The sequence below is a fragment of the Drosophila sulfurigaster genome, chromosome 2L, assembly GCF_023558435.1.
Source record: "Drosophila sulfurigaster albostrigata strain 15112-1811.04 chromosome 2L, ASM2355843v2, whole genome shotgun sequence".
NCBI classification, from domain to species: Eukaryota; Metazoa; Arthropoda; class Insecta; order Diptera; family Drosophilidae; genus Drosophila; species Drosophila sulfurigaster.
In genome coordinates, this window is record NC_084881.1 from 26,689,386 (window position 1) to 26,713,028 (window position 23,643).

General features: G+C 36.9%; 1 protein-coding gene across 3 annotated transcripts in view; it reads left to right on the plus strand.

The window, feature by feature from the left end:
* Positions 1-23,371, plus strand: part of LOC133850373 (cytohesin-1) — a 41,386-nt gene extending 18,015 nt beyond the window's left edge. For 2 of the 3 annotated variants that reach the window (XM_062286449.1, XM_062286450.1), the window contains 7 exons: positions 15,407-15,536; positions 19,673-19,771; positions 19,880-19,979; positions 20,065-20,239; positions 21,257-21,462; positions 21,531-21,744; positions 21,818-23,371. In XM_062286449.1, the coding sequence (XP_062142433.1) occupies positions 15,407-15,536; positions 19,673-19,771; positions 19,880-19,979; positions 20,065-20,239; positions 21,257-21,462; positions 21,531-21,744; positions 21,818-21,970 (1,077 nt within the window). In that variant the 3' untranslated portion in view covers positions 21,971-23,371. Of the gene's footprint in view, positions 1-10,361; positions 11,708-15,406; positions 15,537-19,672; positions 19,772-19,879; positions 19,980-20,064; positions 20,240-21,256; positions 21,463-21,530; positions 21,745-21,817 lie in introns of all 3 variants that reach the window. The other variant, XM_062286448.1, reaches the window with a different exon arrangement.
* The last annotated feature ends 272 nt before the right edge of the window (positions 23,372-23,643 follow it).

The window sequence follows — 23,643 nt, forward strand, 5'->3', positions numbered from 1 at the left end:
TGCATCTTTTGTTGCGCAGTTTGTACCCTAGATTTATACTTGAAAATTGCAAAAGCTTTTTCATTGAAATGTGATTGAAAAGAACTTTTATTTCTTTTATGAGAAATATATTTACATCACTTAAATGTAAAATGTGAGAAGCAAAGAAAATACTTTTCAAATACAATTTAAGTAAATCTTTTCTATATTTTCAACAATCCTAAAAAACTGCCAAGCTATTTTGTATAATATTTTAGTATTTGTTTAAAAGGGCAAAAGCTTTTCATTGAATGAAAAGTCAGAACTTTAACTTTTACTTTAATGTAAAATATGAGAAGCAAAGAAAATACTCTTCAAATAAAATTTTAGTAAATCTTTTCTATATCTTCAACAAATCCTAAAAAACTGCCAAACTTTTCTTAATGTAATTTTAGTTATTGTTTAAAATTTAAAAAATCTTTTTCACTGAAATGTGATGGCAGTACTTTTCTTTTATGAGAAATATATTTACTTTACTTTAATGTAAAATGTGAGAAGCAAAGAAAATACTCTTGAAATACAATTTAAGTAAATCTTTGCTATATCTTCTATCTTAAAATTCAATGTGAGTAAATCTTTGCTATATCTTTAACAATCTTAAACATCTTTTAACTATTTACTGTAACATTTTCGTTATTCAATGAGTATCTCAGTGTCGTCGTTTCATTTGCCAACTTAATTATACATTTTTGGCACATTGTATTACGAAAGTGTTTTTATTTTTATTTATTTTTTGGTAGCCGGCAGTTCGTTACATATTTTGTTTATTTTTTTCTTTTTATATTTCTTTTAATTTTTTTTGGCTCGCTGAATTTCTCCGTCGTTTAGCCGTTTCTCTTTTTTTGGCTGCCTTTTTGGCTGTCAATACAATGAAAATAAATAATTAAATGCGCCAAAAGCAAAACACAAAAAGCACAAACATTATGTGGAAAAATCAAAAGAAAGAAAATAGAAAAGATTTATGTTTATTAATTAACTCAAAAGAGTGAAATTTGGTTTGTGAACTTGTCGTGTTCTTGGACCAAAATCAAATGACAATTTCTAAATGCTAAATGCTATTCAAGTTAAGTTCTTCTGGTATTTGTTTTTGGTCTGTGTCTGTGGTTAATAATGTGATTATTGTTATTAATTGAGTTAGCGTCGACATTGGAATGTTTTGTGACTCATCCCAAGTGAATACAGAGAGAAAAGCAGAGAGGACAGAAGAGAGAAAGATTCGTCGTTCAATGGCCTTGAGTATTTTGGCAACAACATTGAATACACTCGAATACACAGAATGAAGGCGAGAATTGCATTCAAATAGCTTTTAATTGTGAATAGAATCGATTAGCCATCGAATACTTTTGGCAGTGACTGAAAGTTTTTTGGATTTTCCACAACCAAATTGTTGTTGTTATCACTTGTAATCGCAGCAAACTTAATTGAACTTTCACATTTACGTCAACATTATCAATCAATATCATCATTATCTATCAGTCTATGGATGATAAGATACGTATGTATATTTATAGATATGGTTGTCTTTTTTTTTGGTAGACAACTCGAAGCCAGAGAAATGCTCAACATCATGTATAAATATGGAAATAATTCGTAGAAACTGGTGGAAAATTGGAAAATGTGTCGTTTGACACACTAAATGAGTTTTTCAATCCGAAACACATGTCGGAAGCGTGTAACCAAAAATAAAAACCAGGCAAAGCAATTCACACGTCGTGTAGCAAGGAGGGGAAAATGCAGCAGGAAAAACTAGAAAAGTTAAGAGACAAAGACAAAGGCAAGGCAAGGCATAGATACAAAAATTGTATCTGCGACGCAATTGGAAACAACTTAAAAGTGCATTGCAGTTATTAACACCGCGCCCAAGAAGTTGAGATCCGACTGCGCTTGCTGACAGCTATTTTCAAGGACTACACACAATTCACTTTCCATATGCGACCAGAAAATAGAGACACAAGACAAAGACAGAGACAGCGAAACAGTTTGGGTTCAGTTTTGTGTGTGTGTGTGTTTTGCCAAAGCAACCATAAAATGCTCAAATTTATAAACAAGAAAACGACAACGATGAAAAAAACGTAAGCAAAAGATGCGCGTGTCTGACGACCCAGCCAAAAACACATTTAGAGGAAGCAACAGACAACGACGACGACGACGACAGACAATCAGTCAGACAAAAGAACGCCAAAAAAAATTGTACACAGATAGAGAAAGAGAACTCAACTGAAAGAAAAAGTGCAAAATAGTCAGAGAGTCAGGGAGCCACAAAAAAGCCAGTGCGGATATCTTTTGCGTGTTCAAATCACGTCGCAGACAAGGCACGTCTGACAAACCGGGCTATCCGGGCAACTGGGCAACTTGCAACCAGGCGGGGCAAGTGGCAAAATACCAAATTCACATCCAGACTCTGGAGACATTTAAATGCACTCGCCACATATTCATTTATTGTTTGTTGTATGTGTTGCAGACGCATTTGGCATTTGTCCTTTGCCTTTGCCCTCTTTTTATTTTGCCTTTCTTTGTCTTTCGAATTCAAAATGGAAAGTGTTCTACTAGCTATGTGGCATAAAGATAAAGGAGGTGTGTAGCTTGCATTCCTCACGATGCTTAAAATTTATAGCTTAAGCTATGTTAAAAATGTGTAGAGAATAACGTTAATGAATATCTATTGACTGAAGTCTAGAAACTTTTACAATCACTACTGGCAAGGTTATTTTTAAGGAATGTTGCTTGAAGTTTGCAATATATACTATATCTTTACCATATATACTATATATTTGCTTGCTTTACTTTAACATGTTTATAGCTTGACATCAATTTAGTATTTTTTTTAGTATTTATTTTTCAAGTAATGGATCTTTGACAAATATTTGACTTATTTTTTAAGTTATTTCTAACTAATGTCTTCGAACAATCGCTAACATGAATCTGTGCTTAATCTGCTAGAAAATCTTTATAGCTTGTCACAAATTTAGAATTTTTTTTAGTATTTATTTTTAAATTGAACTTTGGAAATTATTTTTCGCTAATATCGTCGAAAAATTGCTACTAACAATCTTAGTTTGGTCTACTGAAAACTTTTTATAAATACTAAAAAATACTAAATATGTGCCTTGGTATATTTTCTTAGTAATTGAACCTTGGTGAATCTTTAAATTCAAGTTGTAATTTTAATGCGATTTTGTAACGAATCTTTTGGTTAGTCTTACTTGGAACTAAATTCAACCTTTTATTTCTAAGTCAAGTTGTTATAAAATGTAGCCTTCTAATGCAACTGAACATATGTTGTAAGCTACCCTCGCTATCTTTTGCTTCAAACCTCAGAGCTGACTTTATGTGCCTTATTCTGTGTGTGTTTATCTTATGGATTTTGGTATTCATTGTACTTCTGTGCGAGTGTCAACGACTTGTTAATGTTGCACACTTGCTTTGCTGCCAGCTGCGTCCTCTCTAAAGCGACTTGCGATATACATAACATATATACTAAATAAATAATATATGTACTTACATATCTGAGAAAAACATCCGCTTGCCTTTCGCAATGCGCGTCGCGTCCGTTCGTCGCATTTTATCAGCGAAACCAAAATTCAAAGCAACTCGGCTTTGAGCTAATCAGCTGAAATTCTGAAAAGAAAGGAAACTACGAGCTCTTTAAAAACCCAAAAGAATAAAATATACCCGCAGCTTCTTAGAAGCAATCATAATACAACGTGCTTTTGGCTTTATTTTTTTCGCTTTATTAAAACTGGTTTCACAACCTTTTGCAGCATTCAGCATTGTTTTGGTTATTTTGATTATGTTAAACATTATTCGTCACCCTTTTTGGCCTCAACCTGTTTGCGCTGAGCTTTTATTGATTATAATACACCAATTTGTTCATTTTTGACGCTCCAATTGCAGAGGCCACAAAAAAACACGACACACACGATGGACGACAAAGGTCAAGAGTTCGTTTTACAAATTAGTTTTTCAATTTCTTAATTAGTTTTCCCCTCCCCGAATGGCATTCCATTCAAAAGTTTTTTCATTTCGAATTGCAAATTTGATGTGACAACAAAAATCGAAGAAAACACATTTCACCAGAGTTCAACTTTTGCTAAAATGTTGCACTCAGTTTGACTAGTTGCTAATTAGAATGTCAGAAAAGTTTCGAATGCTGGTTGAAAATTACATACGTAATTAATTTCAGTTCATCTGCAGTGAATTGAAAAGCATTGATTCATATTCAACTATGCAGCAAAAACGCCTCGACTCGTATCCAGTCAATCAATCAGTCAATTTCAGTCTATCAATTTAGCAAATTGAATTCGAAATGTGTTCTTCCAGCTGATGTGAGTTACCTTGACCCAACACACATCATGACAGCATCAAAGTCAAATGTTGAAAGTATAAAGAAATGGCATTGATCTCAAAGGCAGTCAGTTACAATTGATGGCAGAAGCTACAAAAGTATCTAGATACATTTATAACTCGAGAGTCCAGTGCACCTGTTGCTCCCTCAATGACGAACAGCGGCGCCATAAAAACTTACGCATGAGGCAAGTTGCGAGTATCTGATAGATAGTTGTGTTTGTGTATTTTGCTGTTTAATATGCAAAACGCGTCAAACTAGCATTTTATTAGTATACAATAGGAAATTCCACAGCAAAATGTGTATACAATTTATACTCAATAGCCGCTTTTTGTTCTAAGCTACAGAAAAAAGTGTGTGTGCCTTGTTATACCCACTACTCATAGGGTAGAAGGGTATTATAACTGTGCCCCTATGAAATGTAAATACTATATTAACTATAGGTTTTATGATTTCTTGATTGCGATTAGATAGAAATTGTAGAAGTTATTTAATTTGCTTGGACTGACTATATGGTATATTTTGTAGTACTACATTAATATACCAAAATATAGACTATGGTATATTTGTGTTAATTAATTCGGTATATTATAAATTTAATACAAATATCATATAAATATACTGGATATGCAATTTCAGTATATTTTTAGTTTTTATGGTATGCTAATTTGGTATATTTTTAAATCAATATCAGTATTTATTAATATACCAAATATATCCGTTAGTAGATTTGTTGTACTTTTAAGGTATATTTTCAAATTTTCAACCGCATTGCTTTGCTTTAATTTCAAATGGGTAATAGGTATCTCATAGTCGAATTGTTCTGTAGCTTTCTTACTTGGTTTGTGTGTTTTTCTCTTTCACTCGCTTGCGCAGTGTAATTACATTGGGAAAATATTCGTGCTGGAGCAACTAAATTGTTTGCTAAGCGGCATTTCTAATGAGCTGTGGGAAATGCCCGCCAAAAAAAAAGTTGAGTAGAGCAGCAAAGATATTCACAATTATTTCGACTGAAATTGGTCAGCCGAAGAATGGCTAAAAGATACACAGAGAGAGAGAGAGATAGAGATAGAGGCGACAGGTACTCGTCGACAAAAGTCTTTCTTGAGCCCAGAACAAAAGGCATTTAATTAAAAACACATTTAAATAGACATTCTGGCGGCGACTCTCTGCTTTTCTCGTTAATGTTGCCATTGTTTTTTGTTTGTTGTCGCCTTTTTTCTACCAAAGTGGGCCAACGAACTTGTGTATTTTAATGGTTCAGTAAGCAAAACGCGTAGTCAACACAGAGCAACACATGTTCTAGCCCATAATTAATACAATTTGCACAGTTTTTGGTTCTATTTTTAAACCCAGCAAAATTCTATTAAAACTTTCTTTTGAAGCAGCGACAAATTTTGTATATTAATGCAGAAATTGGAAGCTGACTTTAACTAGAATCGAATGTCTAACGAAAGTAGCTAACAAATGATTGACAGCTTTTGACATAAATATTAAAGATTTCTTTAACCAAGGAGAAAGTTTTTCTACTAAGAAAACATGAAATATGTTTTTGGGCATTTCTTGTTTTTAGTGTTTTTGTTTTTTTGGCAATGCCAATTTCAAATCGAACATTAAAATAGCTTCTGCTCATTTCGTTTTAACTATTTACTTAATATAGCAATGATGAATGTATTTTTGTTTTATGTTGTTTTTGCTAATGGCCGAAACTTGTTTGAGTTTATTTACTTTTTTGCCCTGCAACAAATTGAAAGCAAAACAAAATAAGCATGTGACGCTTTAAGCATAAACTTCGGCCATATGTGGAATTTGTTGCCACTTTTAGTTGCGTCATTTTTCTAAAAACAAGAAAGATGCAAATTTATCGTGTCTTTTGTTTTAGTTTCGAAAATGTAAATTTTTGGGCATTTTATGGAAAATAGCAAATACAAACAAAATTATAATACAAAAAAAGAATGCTGAGGAAGAAAATGGCATGCGGTCAGTTGGGCTGGAAATTAGCTGACTGTCTGGCAAAGTTGGATAAATAAATAAATAGCAGCCCAGTTTTGTTGTTGGGGATGCTGGCCGTCTAATGAGCAATATCCATAAGCGTGCGAGTATATATGGTTGAGATACAACGGCAGCCAGAGCTATAGATACAGATACAAATATGTTTGTAGCTGACGCAATGTGTGGCGACCTCCCTGACTGACAGCAGCTGGTCCTTCGCTAAGCCATTTGTTTACCATGTAAAAATATGATATTTGGTCAACGTTTTTATATATGCATTAGAGCAGAAATTGCGAAAGCCGTTTGCTAGCTTGATTTATGACATGAGCGTAGAAAATGATGATGACTGGAAGCGAAATAATGCAAGGGAAATGTTTTAAAGGCAAAGTAAAAACAAGTGAGAAAGATACAACCGAGTGTTGTAGTATTAATTTCAAAATATACCAAATTAATATACTGCTTGCATACTAAAAATATACCAAAAACTGAATTTAGTGTAATAATATGGAACTGGCATCAATTTAAAAATATAGCAAATTAATATACCGTAAAAATACTAAAAGAATATACCAAAAGCTATATTTGGTATATTGATATAGTTCTGGTATTCATACCACAGAAATACACCATGAAATACTAAAAAAATATACCAAAAGTTGTATATGGTATTTTAATATACCAGAGTACCAAATATACCAGATTGTCAGATAAAGAAACCAAAGTTCTTAGTAAAGTATTTCTTAAATAACTTCAACAATTTGTATCTGCTCGATACAAAGTTATAAAGCTATAAACAGATTCTCTTTTCTTCAATGAGATTGTAATTGAATCACTTTGCAAGTGTAATGAATCTAATTGCATTGTGTGCATCAATGAGCTGCTGCTATTTCCGCTTCAATCACTCGCATAGCGACCTCTCTTCATTCAGTTGAAAGTGCTTAAAAGCAAAGAAGAGACTGCGAGTTCTTGTTAAGGCGCTTACAATTTATGTTGAGAAATAAAAGTGAAAAGATGCGCTTAGCTCAGTTAAAGTGTGTTTGGCATATTTCCACGCAATCAATAGAGGAAAATGAGCGACAAGAAAAAGTATTTTTCACACTTTCCCGCAGCGACTTCTAGCGAGCGTTGACCGAGCTCGCATTGAGATACTTTTGTTGTTAGTTGGCAGAGACAAAAGATGAAGGAACAAAACAAAGCTTGCGTTTAATTGCATTCCGCGCTGACGAAAGTGAAAGTCGCCTCTTTACAAGGATACGAAATCCCAGAACTTGTAAGCTTCCAGACAGTATCTTTGTTTATGTGTCTGATTGCCTAATTGGATTCCAAGCGGGGGCAGTGAGGGGTTAAGCAGCAGAATGTTAACCCATGGGCGTTGGCCGAGAGCACACTCGAAACACACTCGTTGTCGTTGTAGTTGTCGTTGTTGTTGCCACACTTGCAGTTTACAGATTAAAATGTCAAGATAAATTGCACCTAACAAGTGCCACGCCCCGCCTGTCCCCCGCCTTTTTCACTCTTAGCTACTGTCTGACAGACGAAATGCTTTTCTTTCTCTGCTTTTTTTTTTGTTGGCCATTCATCATGGTTGGAACAAAAGTTTGAACACACAGAAACCAAAGCGAGAAGCGTTTTACATGCCGCATTAGTTTGGCATAGCCAAAGCGCATTTCCTGCCCACACTCACACACAGATTCACTTATACTCACACACACACACACACTCGTAGACATTTTCTCAGGTAGCTGAGAATGCGGCTTTGGCCTTTTGTTTAGCAGCACTTGAGGCTGTCGTTGTTGTATCTCGTATCTAGTATCTTGTATCTGAAGCTTCTCTATGCGACCATCTCATAGCATATATAAAATTCTATTATACCTGCTTCCATATCGCTTCGTCTTGTGTCTGTGTTTATTCTACACATTTGTTTGATTGATAATTTGTTTACAAATTTCATTTGACTCTCTTGTTAATGTCTTTGCGGCATTCACCTGAACGTCGATTTCTTCTGTTTTTTTTTTGTTTTCTTCTACTCTACTCTTGGTCGCGCCTTTTTAATGCATATACATTGTGTGTATGTATAAAGATTCTTGACGCTGCGGTTTGATTGTTCTTACTTAAGCAATCGAATCACGTTCTGCAACCAAAAGGATCTCTCTCCCTCTCTTTCTCTCCCTCTCTCTCTCTCCCTCTCTCTCTCTCTCTTTTTCTCGTTACTCGTAATTTAAAGTTGCTAATGTTATGCGTGTGGGTGTGGCACCAACTCAATTGCCCTTCGCCTTCCATCCCTTGGGACTCGCTCTTAGAATGGCACGCCAGAGAATTGAAAGAGTTTTTTGGTCCCTCAAAAAAGGTAAATAGTTTAAATAAATGGCTAAAGTCAAGAGACTTTCGATTGTTTAGCAACTTCAGCAGTTCATTCAAGTTGTCTTTAATAAACTACTCTGTATTTTCCTCATTTATCCAGCGTAATTATTATTTGGCTTATTTAATAGTCACATTTCAATCATTTCTGTTTCGTGTTTGCTGCACATTTTGTCGCATTTATTTTGTTGTCACATTTCACGCTCATTTGCCGCAAATTATGATTTGAAATACGTGCAAACGCCGCACGCATAAACATAATTGAGATGGGCGACAACTCTGCTGCGCAGTGTTGCCGAACATGTCATAAATAACAATAAGCTGTGCGAAACAAAGAATGTCTGCAACATTTTTCGTCTACCCATGGAGTATAATGGTATTATAACTTTGTGTGTCCAGAAAATGTTGAAGTTATTAAAGAAATAGTTTTGTATAGCAAAAAAGCAACTTGCAATTGGGACTGAATTGTTTTACAGTTTGGTATATTTTGAATGTAGTACAATATCGATATACCAAGAGTAGACTTCGGTATATATTCTGATTTTTGCGGTATATTTTTGGTATATTTTTAGAATCTAGTTTTATTGCAAATGTTGAATGCAGTACTATATCGATACACCAAGAATAATCTTCGGTACATATTAGTATTTTTGAGGTATATTTTTAGAATGCGGTATATTTTAATTGTATACCAAGCATCGACTTCAGTATAGAATCTGTTCTTATTGCAAATGGGAAGCGGGTATTTCATAGTCGAGCATTTTGAATGCAATACTATATTGATATACCAAGTATTGGTTTCGGTATATGCTAGTATTTTTGCGGTATATTTTTAGAATTTGGTATACCTTGAATGTAGTAAACAATAGGACATACCAAGTGTCGTCTTCGATATATATTTATATTTTTGTGGTATATTTCTGTATTTGTATTTTATTGCAAATGCGTAGCGAGTATTTCACAGTCGAGCAAACTTGCTTGTTGGTTTCTTACTTATTTTTGCATATGGATCTCTGAGTTTTTTTTTTAAAGGGGGACATTCATTATTTTGTTTTGTGCCACATGGCCAACAACAACGTGCCTGCAATTAGAGTTAGCCAGAGTTGTCACAGCCAGAGGCAGAGTTGCTTTATCGTGCTGACTTCCTTCCGCTACGAACGAGCAAAACCCAAAATGCAAAGAGCAAACATTGAAACAGAGCGAAGTGAAAGGAAAGGCAGCGCAATAAATCAACGCCAGGCCACAAGTTGAATGTGCGTTTCAATTTGTAGCTGTTGCCCTTAACTCCCTCTTTCTCTCTCTCTCTCTCTCTCTCTGTCTTTGTCTCCCTCTCTCTCGCTTTGCCACACGCTTGTGTGCTGATGTCCTGTCGTCCTGTTTGTCGGGGATTAAAGCCAGGCAACTTTCTTAACCTGTACGCCATTAGCGTAATTTGTTTTGTGTCTCACCGAAATTCGAAAAATTTTTGAGGTCGCCTGACGCCGTTTCCTGTTGTGTTCATCCTGTTGTCATCGGCAGCATAATTAGCTAATGAATTTATGCTTTTCTTGCCGCTGCGTCGCACCTTTTGTACTTGTAAATTGCTGGCAACACACGCTCTCAACCCTTTGTGTTGCTGGTTGCTACAATCGCGTTCTACACTTTTCAGCGCCATGAAGAAGCCAAAATAATTAGCCAGAAAACCAAGTCGTAAACGTGCAAAGAAAGAACTCGTTCAACAAGAGTCAAACAGAGAAAGGAAGTGAGCAATTGGATAAAGTAAAGATGACGACAACAACAACACAGACGCTGCATCAGAAGCGTCCCAGCATCAGCAACTGGTTCAGTTCGCTGCGTCGCCAGCCAAAGGCCAAGAAGAGTGCGGCAGGCTCTCTTGGGGCACGCAGCGGTGGCAGCTTTGGCAGCAAGCAGCAGTTGCAACGCAGCTGCTTCGATCTCAGCTCCACGGCGGTGGCAACAACACCTCAAAGCGGAGTTGTGGCTGGAAGTCGCAGCAGCAGCACCTTCTACATAAGTGCGCCACAGACTGAGGAGGATCGACGTCGACTGCTGGGCAGTGGCAGCGGGAATGGAAGTGGCAGCAACACTAGCAGCAGCACTTTGAGCAGCGGCGTTTGTGCGCGTTGCTTTTGCCATTTGGGCAGCGGCAGCAGCAGTTGCAAGAAGGAGAAGCCGCTGCCGGAGAAGTTGCCACCACTCATAACAACGCCAGCGACGACTCCTCTGACTGCCACGCCCCGTTCGCCACGCTCGCCTTCGCTGTCGCCGTTCACCAGCGTGGCCACCTATAAGATCACAGAACTGCGAGCAGAGTCGCCTCCGCCAGCGAGTCCCACTTTAAGCTCGACAACCGTCAACTGCAGCGATGTCAGCCACAAGACGCAGCTCCACAGATTGCAAAGTGAAGATGCTCGAACGCTGCTCTACAACATGCGCTCGGAGTTGACGCACACACACAAAACGACAACGACGAGCACTTTGATTGTGTCGCGACCCGTCGAACTTTTGCTCAACGAGCGAGGCGAAATTGTGGCCAAGAGACCGCCTCAAGCGCCTCGCAAAACGCGCTCCAATTCGCTGGGTTGCATGCTCGATGTCCAGGATGAACTTGAGGGGGGCATTGACAATGAGGCGCTGCAGCTGGACACGGAGAGGGAGCAGGAGAGGGAGGCGGGCAGCTCGGTGTTGAGCTCGCCGTTGACACCTGAGGCGGGTGAATTGCGGTTCATTGATGACAGCTCGAATTCGCAGAGTGAATCGGAGCGCAATTCAATCAGTCAGCAGCAGCAGCAACAGAATAACAACAGCAACAGCATTGCGGACAACAACAACAGCAGCAAGCAGCTCAATAACAACAACAACAACAACAATAGCAGCAGCAGTGATTACAACAATCAACAGCTGGCGAATCTCTGCGAGAGTTGTCGAACGCTCATCGAGCGAAATCGCAACAATGCCGAGCAGAGCAATGTCGTCATACTGCGGCGACCACAGGTATGAGATTGAGTCGCCACACGGGGAGAGAAGATAGAGGAGGGGTGGAGGGAGGAAGGGGAGACTGATCGAGGGGAACGACAGTCATGTGTGTCTGTTATCTGATATGGGCTTTGGGAATTACTTTGTGATCTTTCTGCGAATTAACCTAATCTCTTGCCGTCTGCAATTCCCTCGCCGCTTGTGAAATACCACAGCAACAAATACAACAACAGCGAAAAAAGATATTTTATAGTGTTGGTTGGGGTTTTGTCATTGCGAAAGGCGTCCTCAATTGTCTCGGATTATATGCCGAGTTCCCAAGGCGACATCAAGTTATTATCTTGCTATGGAAATGGATAACAACTATTCTTTTTCCCGGGTTATTTTTAAATTTGATGAGTTATTTCATTATAATTTTGCTGTCTTATTGTCTTTAACTTAATGAGTAGTTTATCTAGCAAATTTTGAATTTATATTTCATTATAATATTGCTGTCTTATTTGCTGTATCTAAATGGGTATTTCTCTTTTTGAAACACTGACTTTACAATCTACTTATCGCATCTTTAGCAAATTTTGAATTTAATTTTCCTTTGCTTGAACCGTTTATATCTTATTTTCTTTAACTTAATACGTACTTCTCTCAAATTTCACAATATTTAAGCAACAATTTTATTCTCTACATCCATTTTAGTGATAGCAAATGTGATAAATTTTATTTGTCTTAAGTAGAAATTTCATATTTTTTGGTATTTGTTTACAAAACTTTTTCAATGAAAAAATTCACTATATAAAAGAATGTCTTCTTCATGTGAATTCTTCATTTGATTTTCTGTATAGTTCTAATTTTGTCAAAACAATTTTGCATCTGTTTTATGAAGCATATCAAATATATTTTATTAGCGAATTTCTTTCTTTATAAGTACTTTCTTTGACCACTTTATGAAGCTAAAACTTGGCAGAGTATAAATAAAATCTTTATTATCAAAATATTGGCAAACTAAAGAATGTATCTTACGAATTGTCATTATCTTATTTGGAATTTCAATTGGATTGTATTGCCTTAATTATTCATTTTTTGCATATCAACTTTTCACATTAGTTTTATGACTTCCTTAATGGCACATGCCTATCACAGTTGACTTTAATACTTCTTTATTCATACCAACAAACAGAAAGTTCATGTATTAAGCAATCTATGTATATTTATTCATATTTCTTAATTGATTTTACTCCATAATTAAATTTTTTCATAACTACATTTGTCGATGATTTTATAACATCCTGAATGGCAAATGCCTAGTTGACTTCATTGGTTTTTTTATGTTCTACATCCTTCTTTACTCATTCCCACAAATATAATTATTCTTAGTTTTTATTTTAATTTTGTATTTCAAAGTTAAATATTCCTTTTCTTAGGAATTTTCTCTAACTTATTTATTAAGCAACAAATAACCTATATTTATTTTTATTTCTTAATTGATTTTACTCTATAATTCAAATGTTTTCTCAACTACTTTTCCCATTAGTTTCATAACTTCCTATATGCCAACTACCTCGTGTAGAATTCTCGATCTATGTTAATTGCTCAGAATGTTCACTTGGCAGCGTCAAACAATTCATAACTGTCGATTGCGTACAATCTGCAATCGGTTCTCTATAAGTTGCTTAATGACATTACCTAATTGTTGGGTTGTCATTTAAGTGAAACAAATGCTATTTAAAAGTATTTCTTGATGTGCGATAACTAACATTCACTGTGCAACTCTCGATTGTGTTGTGAAGTGTGATTGAATTTGCATTGCATTGAAACAGGTTTCTTGATTGATTCTCTGATTCTCTCTCTCTTTCTCGTTCCCACACCTTCGACGTCGCCTTCGTCGTTTACCTGTCGTTCTCAGCGTCATCGTTCACATTGTTGTCGAGTTATTTTTAAAGCTTGACGTTCATTAGCTTTGCGTCTGCCACTCGCTCGTTGGCTTTTGCTTTCTGTCTTTCCTCTATCAATAACCCCTGGAAGTTGTCCACCTGTTGCTCTTTGATCAGCCTTCGTCGTCGCTTTCAGAACTGAGTTTGCCCCTTTTGGTTAGGGTTTTATGTAATTTTCGATCATTTGGTAAATGTTTTTTCTCATAGCCAAGGGCCTCGCTTTGGCTTCTGTCTGATCATTTAACCCTACGCGGTAATTTACATAATTCAAACTCCTCACTAATTGAAAGGTTTCGTTGTGTTTTTTGGTTTTTATGGCTTATTAATGCCCAGCGGAAGCGCATCGCGTTCCATATGCATAAAATATCTCAGAGATTCGATTCCCAAACTGTGTCTAATCAAGTTGTTTTTTTTATATCGATGACTACTTTTATTGTAGACGGAATTCGAGTTTGCTGATCGGAATTATTGATCAGCATTTCAGACATTTCGGAATTTCAAAGTGGAGCAAAAAGAAAAACAAAAAAAAAGCATTCGTCACGTCAACGACCCATCGAATTCTCGAAAAAGACGAATTGAGATTCTGTTTCGGAAATCTCTAAATTTAGCAAATTCTCTGGGGTCATCGCAAGGAATGAGCTCATCGCATAACTTCCAAACTTGCCAAGACGCTGACGACAAATCACAAAAATAAAAAAAATAAAACTTTAGCTGTTGTCAATTGTTTTTCCACAACGGTTTTAATTGGCATTCCGCACTCGATTTGCATATAGAGGCTGAGCAAATGAGTCAGAAGGTCATGCAGTAGACTTCAGAGAAGACAGAGAAAGAGGGATGGAGGAGGAGGAGGAGGGGCACTGCTGTGTCTTGGGGGGCAATTGATATGTTCCGGTCTCGTGGCCATTCGCCAAGTCAAGCGTCAACTGTTTGACAAATAACTGAGAGACACTTGAGTGCAGTAAACTGTATCTCGAATGTGCTGCTACAGATACTCAGATACTTGTAGACTTCACAGATACATTTACAGCCTTGCTGCTGCTTCTCAATTAGATGTTTGACAAATTTGTCACGCCTCTTTGCTCATACATATTGTGAGCATAATATGTATGTGATGAATACTCGCAAGCAAACGACACCGACAGCGATGTGAGCGTGACACGCTTCAAGTATCTCATGGATACTGTTAAACGTATCTGTATCTGCCTCTAAGGCGCAATTGACCCCCATGAATGGACGCGAACCGCACCGTGACAGGTACTTGTTGTTGCCGCATAATTCAATTAAATCAAATTCGCCATGAATCTCAGTGCTGCGCTTTCATTGTTCTCTCTCTCTCTCTCTGTTTCTCTATTTTTAGCACTTGCAACGAATCACGAAAATTGTTTCAAGTGAAACAAATTCGTTTGCTCGTCCCGTTTGGCGCCAGTCGCCAATGTAAATGATTCGCACATTACACTCACTTACTTTGAATACACTCACAACTCTGACTGACAACGACAACTTCTTGTTGAACTTTTCGTCAACAGTTTTGTTTTTTATTTTCGATATTTTTAGCAACAATTGTTGTCGCCACATTTCCGCAAATTATACGACTCTATTCCAGCTGCATTCGCTCATTTGCTCATTTGCTCAATACCACTCAATTCGAATATGTGAATACCATACTCGACACTCCACACTCGAGTGCGAATTGAGTTCCTGCAGCTGTGCATGCAAATATGTTTTTTGTGAAAGTTGTAAACTCTTTAAATTCAATTTCCTTTCCGCTTTCGTTTTCGTTCACTTGCAGCAAATCAAAGATGAACTGTGCGAAGTCGTCTCCGAAATGGAGGCGCTCGATGTGCCCGAGGACAAGCATTCCAACAAGGATAAACAGATGTCGATTGGACGCAAAAAGTTCAACATGGATCCCAAGAAAGGTGAGTTTAGCAGCTTTGATAATATACTAAATTTAATATATAGTGAGGACTGACAAAATAGATTCTTTTATGTAATTCAGAGACTATAAGACATAGAGATATAATAATTTTCCACTTGCTAGTTGCTTTGGCTGACAACTTGGTATATTTTACACTCTATGGTATATTTTGAATGTCGCACAATATACCAAATGCAGCCGATGGTATTTGATATATTTTAAAATTAATACCGCTCTGTTTTGCTTTTACTTTTACTTGTTAGAAGTAAGAATACAACAGTTGATATCTGAAATTCGAGGGTTGGCAATCAAGAATGTATAATTTTCTCAACGTTATTTGTCTGTTAATATCCGTTTACGTTTTAGTACTGATTCTTAAATATGTTATATTCAATTTTGTCAAAACATTTATATTCAAGCAGACATTTTATTATTTAGCTAATCTATTGAAAGATAGATGCCGATTTGAGTAACTAAACCTATTGTATCATTGCTGCTTTTCTCATTCAATAGACACCTACAAACTAACATTTAGTAATATTTTATTACCGAAATGTTTATTAGCTGAAAAACATTCAATATATTAAAGCAAAGATTCTATTGGTTGCTTTGCAATATATCAAAGCAGGGATTTGATTTATTTATTTGTCTGTAAATACACTCTCATATTTAGTGCTATTTTATTAGCTGTAAAACAGAAGTTTACATTTGGCAGGTTCTGGGAAAGTACAGAATCTCAAGTTTATTCATAAATTAAATGGATTATTCAGATATAAACCTCAAATATCTTTTAACACTTTGTTTAATGTGAATCCCGCTTCTGATTGACATTCCAAGAAATGTGCTAAAAGTAGCTGCAGTTCTTACGAAAACAAAAGCCAAACAGATTGAGTCATTGTAAAAGTATTAAATAAGAATCATTTTGTGACTGATTTTAATCAGAGCAAAGTGTCCTTTATATGTACGTATGTGAATGTGAGGAAATGCGCATGAAAAGTAATTTAAATGAAATTTCAATGACGACAAATTGAAATGTTGGAGACAAGGAAGTAAAATGCCAAAAAGAAAAGAGAAAGAGAAAACTGCAATCGTGACATGGCGCCAGAGAGCGAAAATTGTCATGCAAATTTCCACTCATCACATTCATAATTGGGTGGCTTCAATGTGATGCAATGCTTGCTGTCGAGAGGGTTCAAGATAATTTCGACGTTAATTTAATAACGTAATGAGCCTGAAATAAGATGCAGTGAGTGAATGAAAGAGCAAGAGAGAGAGAGAGAGAGAGATAGAGTGGAATTCACTAGCTTAAAACGCTGACAAATTTGACAGTTCGTTGACATTTTGTAGTACGTGCTGCAGGAATCACCGCAAGAGCGTGTGCCCCAAGAGACATGAGGCAGAGTGAAGTGCTCCGCAGCTCGTTTCAGTTTTAATGGAAATGTCAATGTCGCAATATACAACTGCGTGAAGGGCAGACGGACAAATGAAGAGACAGATAGATAGATCGAACAAGGCCAAGAACTATGAAGAGTAGTTGATTCCAAAGAGATGTGAGGGAACATCAAGCCCAAGATCTACAGAGAAAACTGTCTTAGGAAGAGAGAAGAGAAGTACTTGTTAAAGTTTATTTCAATTCTTTTAAGTGGGTATAAAAAGTGAGTCTTCACTCCAAGAAGTGCTCAACTTGTGCTTCAATATAACAAACATTGTTCACATGAACCGCTGACTCTTCCCGATTAAGATCTCGACCTGGTTTCCTCCACTCTCGAGTGTCACTTTCGAGAGCCAATCAAATATTTTCATCGTCCTCTCTAGGCCATAAATTCACGTTGACAAGTTGAAATTAGGCCACAGCACGCATCTTCCGCCTGTCATTGAACAAGGCATGAAAATATATCCTGCATAAAATACCAATTGTCAGAGGGGGCGGCAATAAAAATGCTAATCCACATTGAAGTCAGCGACCGACGCGAGTGATAACAAAGAGGGAATCGGGTTCGAATTCTAAAACGAAGGAGACGCCATTAAAAACTTGCACATGAGCAAAAGTCCCTAGAGGGGAGGAGTGTGGGGAGGTGACAGTCGGGTCGTCATTTGTCGCTTTATCGGCCGATTATCCACATCAGCCCCCACACTCCACACCACACACCACAAACACAAAAAAAAAGAAAACACGCACACACACTTAAATTAATAGCTCACAAATGTGCCATCCATAACGCACAGCAGCGATACATTGTCTGGCGGGAGGTGCTGCCGCTTGGTAGTGTGGAGCTGCCAACTTGCTGATGCTAATCGCGTGTGACGAGCCCCCCCTTCTCGGTTCTTCACTTCCTCTCCCTCTCACTCAGCGACACGCAAAAACTTTTGCGACTCCTCGAGGCGGCGACTCCTTTGTCATTATCGTTGCCATTTCTCCATTATTATTGTTGTCATTGTCATTTCTGTTCTTGCTGTTGTTGTTGTTGCTGTTGTTGTTGTCATTATTATTATTGTTGTCATTGTGGTGTATATGGATTCTCATTGACAGCAACAAAACTACAAAAGCCTCAATCTGAAAAGCCAATCTGTCTGGCTATCGAGAAAAACAGCGACACAAAGAATGAAAAGCGCTCAACTTGTTGTTTGGCCGAGGCGAGGGTTGCTTCCAAAGTGTTTTGTGTGTTGTTCTTAGGAATAATGTAATTTCTATACATCAATTAAAAGCTCATTATTTTAAATGATAATGATTCCAACTTCCTTAGGAAAGAAAAGTTCAAATTTAGCGCTTGCCATTCAATGTTTGTTCTTTTTTTTTTACTATAATGTTTAAAATTTTATTATAATTTGATAAATTTATACAATCTTATTATCATTTTCAATATATTCATCATTAAGTTAATTAAATTATGGAGGACAAACTTCACGATGAGTTATGTATATTAGACTTTCCCTATATAACAATAATAATAAAACTATTAAGTTGGAAGATTAAATGTTCAAAAAATGTCATACTATATAACAAAAGTGTTGGAATTATTAAATTCAATGATTGAAAAACTCAATCCTAAAATGACAATTCCTAAAATGACAATTTTTGTTTCTTTTTCAAAAACTGATTTCCTCAATTATAACTTTTTATCTTAAATTACATGATTTGCAATTGTCAGTTGTAATTGTAAACGGAACAACTTTATTATTGTCATAATTATGTGTTTATGATTACAGGCAATTAAAATGCTATATTACAATTTATAACTTTATTAGCTTAAAATGGCAATCAACAATTTTTTATGAGCATTTAATAGCTGAATTATTGACAATGTAATTTAGATGCATTTTTTTTAATTAATATGGTAACTTCCCATTTCTTGAATATGTATTTAAATAACTTAATTATTGACTGCATAAAGTTCAGTATATTAAAGTACTACATTACATTTTTATTGGTTTAATATGCTGACCTCTCTTTGTTTTTTAGTATATAAATGTAATTTGCTTGAATATGGCAACCCTTTTATTACTTCATTTTGTTTGTCGCTTCCTCATTTCATCTATGTGTATTTATGATGATATCTTCTCAACGAACGTCCCTGGGGCGCATTGTTTTTTACGGCGCCACCTAGCGTCTGTTGTGTGTACCAACACACGCGATTGCCAAATTTGGCTGTCGATTGTCGCATTTTCTGTTGCTGTCGTTGCCGCTGTTGTTGTTGTTGTTGTTGGGTGTTGCTTTGCTCTAAATGTGTTTACTTTATATGTTGCCTCGAGCTCTGTTGCTTTCCGGCTTTTATCGCAAATTGCTGCAGTCGGATTCGAGACTCGAGTCTCTGGAACCCTCCGCGTTTTGATTGGCAAATAATGACATCGACTTCGACAGCGACAGCAACGGCCGCTCCTTAGTGTTTTGCTTTATTTATTATTATATTGAGATTACTGTGTGGTTTATGTTGCGGCTCACTGACGACGATACGAACGCAGTCTTCATACATATATAAATATTTACATATATGGGTAGATTGTGCTCGCTGTGGCCTGCATTTGCCTCTGCCTTGGTTGGTAGCTGTTTCCGGGTGTTTTCTTATCTTTTCCAAGTACAATAGAACCACAACTAATTGCAATTTTAACAAATATTTTCTCTGTCTATCTTCTATGCAGGCATCGAGTATCTTGTGGAGAATCGACTGCTGCGCCATGATCCACAGGATGTGGCGCATTTCCTCTACAAGGGCGAGGGACTCAACAAAACGGCAATAGGTAAGAGTCAGAGTTCAACGACTTCACTTTGGAGGGGTAGTTGGGCGAATAAATTCAATTAAAAGTTCATAACGCATAAAATAAATTTCACTGCGCGTTCTCTTCCAGGCGATTACCTCGGCGAGAAAAACGATTTCAACGAGGATGTGCTAAAGGCATTCGTTGCCCTGCATGATTTCACCAATCTGATACTGGTGCAAGCACTGAGGTATGTCTTCCATCTCTCTCTCTCTTTCTCTTTTCAGCTAATTGAATTGATAATAATGTTGATTATATTTCCTATCCTATTCTAGGCAATTTCTGTGGTCATTTCGATTGCCTGGCGAGGCGCAAAAGATCGATCGCATGATGGAATGCTTTGCCCAGCGATATTGTCAACTCAATCTGGATATTTTTACCAACACAGATACCTGCTATGTGCTCAGCTTTGCCATCATTATGCTCAATACATCTCTACACAATCCATCGGTGAGTCAAGTTTACGATATTTTCAAAATATTGGATAGTATTATCCAAACAAATGGCACCCAAAAAGATAAATATGTTGATGTAATTGACACTGAAGAAGGGAAACAGATTAGGACGCAAAAAAGTTACAAATTTATTTTGTATCTATGCTGCTAACATGAAAAATCCAGGCAAACATATTAATATTATATAGACAGCAAGTTCAGTTCTCGATATGAAAGCAAATTAGCAAGAAGACGACTAAAAGGGAGACAAATTAGGACGCAAAGTTCTATCAAATAAAACTCCCATTTAAGAGGAAAAAATTCAATGATAAAATATAAATCTGTTGTCGAACAGCAAGTTCTCTAAACGTAAGCAAATTAGGAAGAAAAAAATCACCATTCAAAAGTTACAAATTTATTTTGTATCTGTGGTAAACTCAAAAAAAGAAACTAGCAAAACGATGCTTAAGCTTTTAATCGGCGTACTTCAATTTAACGTTTGTTAAATTCATTCTGTGTTGTGTGTTTTTATTGCCAACAAATTGCAATTCACTGTCATGGTGTTCGCCAACCGGAAGGAAGTTCAGTGTGTGTTTCTTTTGAATTGTTTTCTTTTTTTTTTTGTTGGCGAAAAAGAAATCGCGAAACGCGTGCGACGCGTGGCCCAAAAATGTTGTGCGGAATTGAAAACACATTCTGTTTCTCTAACTTGTGTCGTCTGTCAGCTGGCAATTATCGAGAGCCCACACGACGCCACTTCCGCATGCCACATGCCACTTGCCAGCCGCCTCCCTCAGTAGCAGTAGAAGCAGCAGCAGCAATTATAAAATTGTGCTATAAATAGGTCAAGTCTAAAGCATTTCACACGAGTGCCAACTAATTGGCTAGCCAAAAGCATCATCAGCATCTAACCCCAATTAGTGTCAATATCGTAAAGTGTATTTATCTCTCTCTGCGAAGTGCGTTTGGAAATGGTGTTGAAAGTTTCTCTAATATTCACTGTTCTCAATGTTGGATCCCAATAAAAAAAAAGGTCAAAGACAAACCCACCGTTGAGCAATTCATCTCGATGAATCGTGGCATCAACAACGGAGGCGATTTGCCACGCGGTTTACTCGAATCGCTGTACGAATCAATACGAACGGAACCCTTTAAGATACCCCAGGATGATGGCAACGATCTGATGCACACCTTCTTCAATCCCGACAAGGAGGGCTGGCTATGGAAACAAGGCGGCAGGTAGGAGTTAAATTCGATTCGACAACTTGATGTTGGAAATGCTAAATATTTATACTGTGTATGTGCAGATACAAATCGTGGAAGCGACGCTGGTTCATACTGAACGACAATTGCCTGTATTATTTCGAGTATACAACGGATAAGGAGCCGCGTGGCATTATACCGCTGGAGAATATATCGGTGCGTGAGATTCAGGATCGCAGTAAACCGCATTGCTTTGAACTCTTTGCCACCGGCGGCGCTGATATTATCAAGGCATGCAAGACTGACTCCGAGGGCAAGGTAAAAGACGAAGAAGGAAGTAAACTTCTGAAGCTGAATTCTATTCACATTTCGATTTCGATTTATCTATCAGGTGGTGGAGGGCAAGCACACGGTGTATCGCATGTCGGCCGCAACGGAGGAGGATCAACAGGAATGGATCAAGCGACTGACGCAGTCCATCAGCCACAATCCGTTCTACGATATTCTGGTACAAAGGAAAAAGAAGGCGCTCAGCAAGAGTTAGTATTAAGTGAGCGCTGGACGGGACACGCCTCCAACTTGAGGGGGCGTCACTCTTGTGTATCTTGGATCTCAGTGGAACATTTGCTGTGCGCAAACGCGCCCGCTTGTCTGTGTCTGTGTGGGTGCAGAGTAGTATGTGTGTGTGTGTGTGTGTATAGTGTGTATATATATGGATTTATGTATAACGTGTGTGTATGAGTGCTCCAAATTCATTGTTGTAATAAGCCCAACGTTTTGTATATAAGTATATCTCGTATGTATTTTGTAGTCTGCGTGCAGCCCTCGTTCGTTTCGTTTTCTTGACTCGAAAGAAACACTACACACACACACCTGAGAACACACACACAAGCTCACACTCACACTGACCACAAACTTTGTCTCTATTGTTGTGATATAATTTATTTACATTAAGCATACCAGAAAATTCGAAACAAACCCCGGAGAGAGAACAAAGAAGGTGGCAGCAAAAGCAACAGCAAAAATATATATTATACTATTATGTTAAACCGAAAGAAATACAATTTTCAATTAGTGCAAATTATATATGTTATGATTAGTCCTCCTAAATATGTCTTCAAAACCATTTAGCATTAGTTATCTATCCTCCTTTCCTCCCACCCACTCACTCTCTCTCTCTCACTTTCATTTGTGTTTAGTGCTTTGAAACATATCCCAGCCGCCTGCTGAAGAATATTTGTTACGAGTAGAAAAGAAAGTCAAAACTTAACACAAAAGGCCTTTTTCGCACACAACGAAACTAAGAAATTAGCCAAGACAATACGATGAAGATGCATTTGAAGATTGAAACATTTCCCTAGATTACGCATATGAACCAAATATCTGAATAGTAAAACAGGTGCCAAGAGAGGCCATCGACTGACTGACTGACTATACTAGAAATATATAAATAAGAAGATATTTTGGAAATGTTTCGATTGATGCAACCTTTTGTATTGTGCAACTAGAAGACCGCAAAGTGTTCCTACGAAATCGTAGACAAATGTTTATTAAATAATCCATTTGTAGCACAGGCGACTTTGGATACTTTGTGTATCTGTGATACGCATTCCCAAAGCCAATGTTTCCTCATCTTTTCTGTTCATCCCAACACTTTAATTCTTTCCAATATTATTATACAATTGTAATCGAAAATGAAGAAGGATAAAGAATGAAAGAAGAGTCCCAAAACTTATTGCAATACTATTATAAACTGTATCGAACTACACAATTATACATATGTACTATATCAACAGAGTGTGGAATTATAATTGGAATCATACATTCATTCAACTGAAAGGATAAATGAATGCCCTACTCTCATACTATATATATATATTGTATTTCTCTAGACTTATAGACGTGTACGCAATAAATAAATTACATTATGATTAGATAAGCACCAGATCGAATTGTCTATATGAAGAAATGTGCGTTTTAGCATTATTATATAGAGTATTTGCGTGCGTGTGCGAGTGTGGAAATTAATTAAGAATATTGTATGCATACATTTACATTTTGTACATACATATTTAGTGCCAATATATATATATATATATATAGAAATACATTACACAATTACAATTACAATTCTATAAGTGCGCCAGTAGCTGTTATATACATATTACTCGTAGCTTAAACAACAATTTTGTATTGCTTTAGCAGTAAACTAAAAAC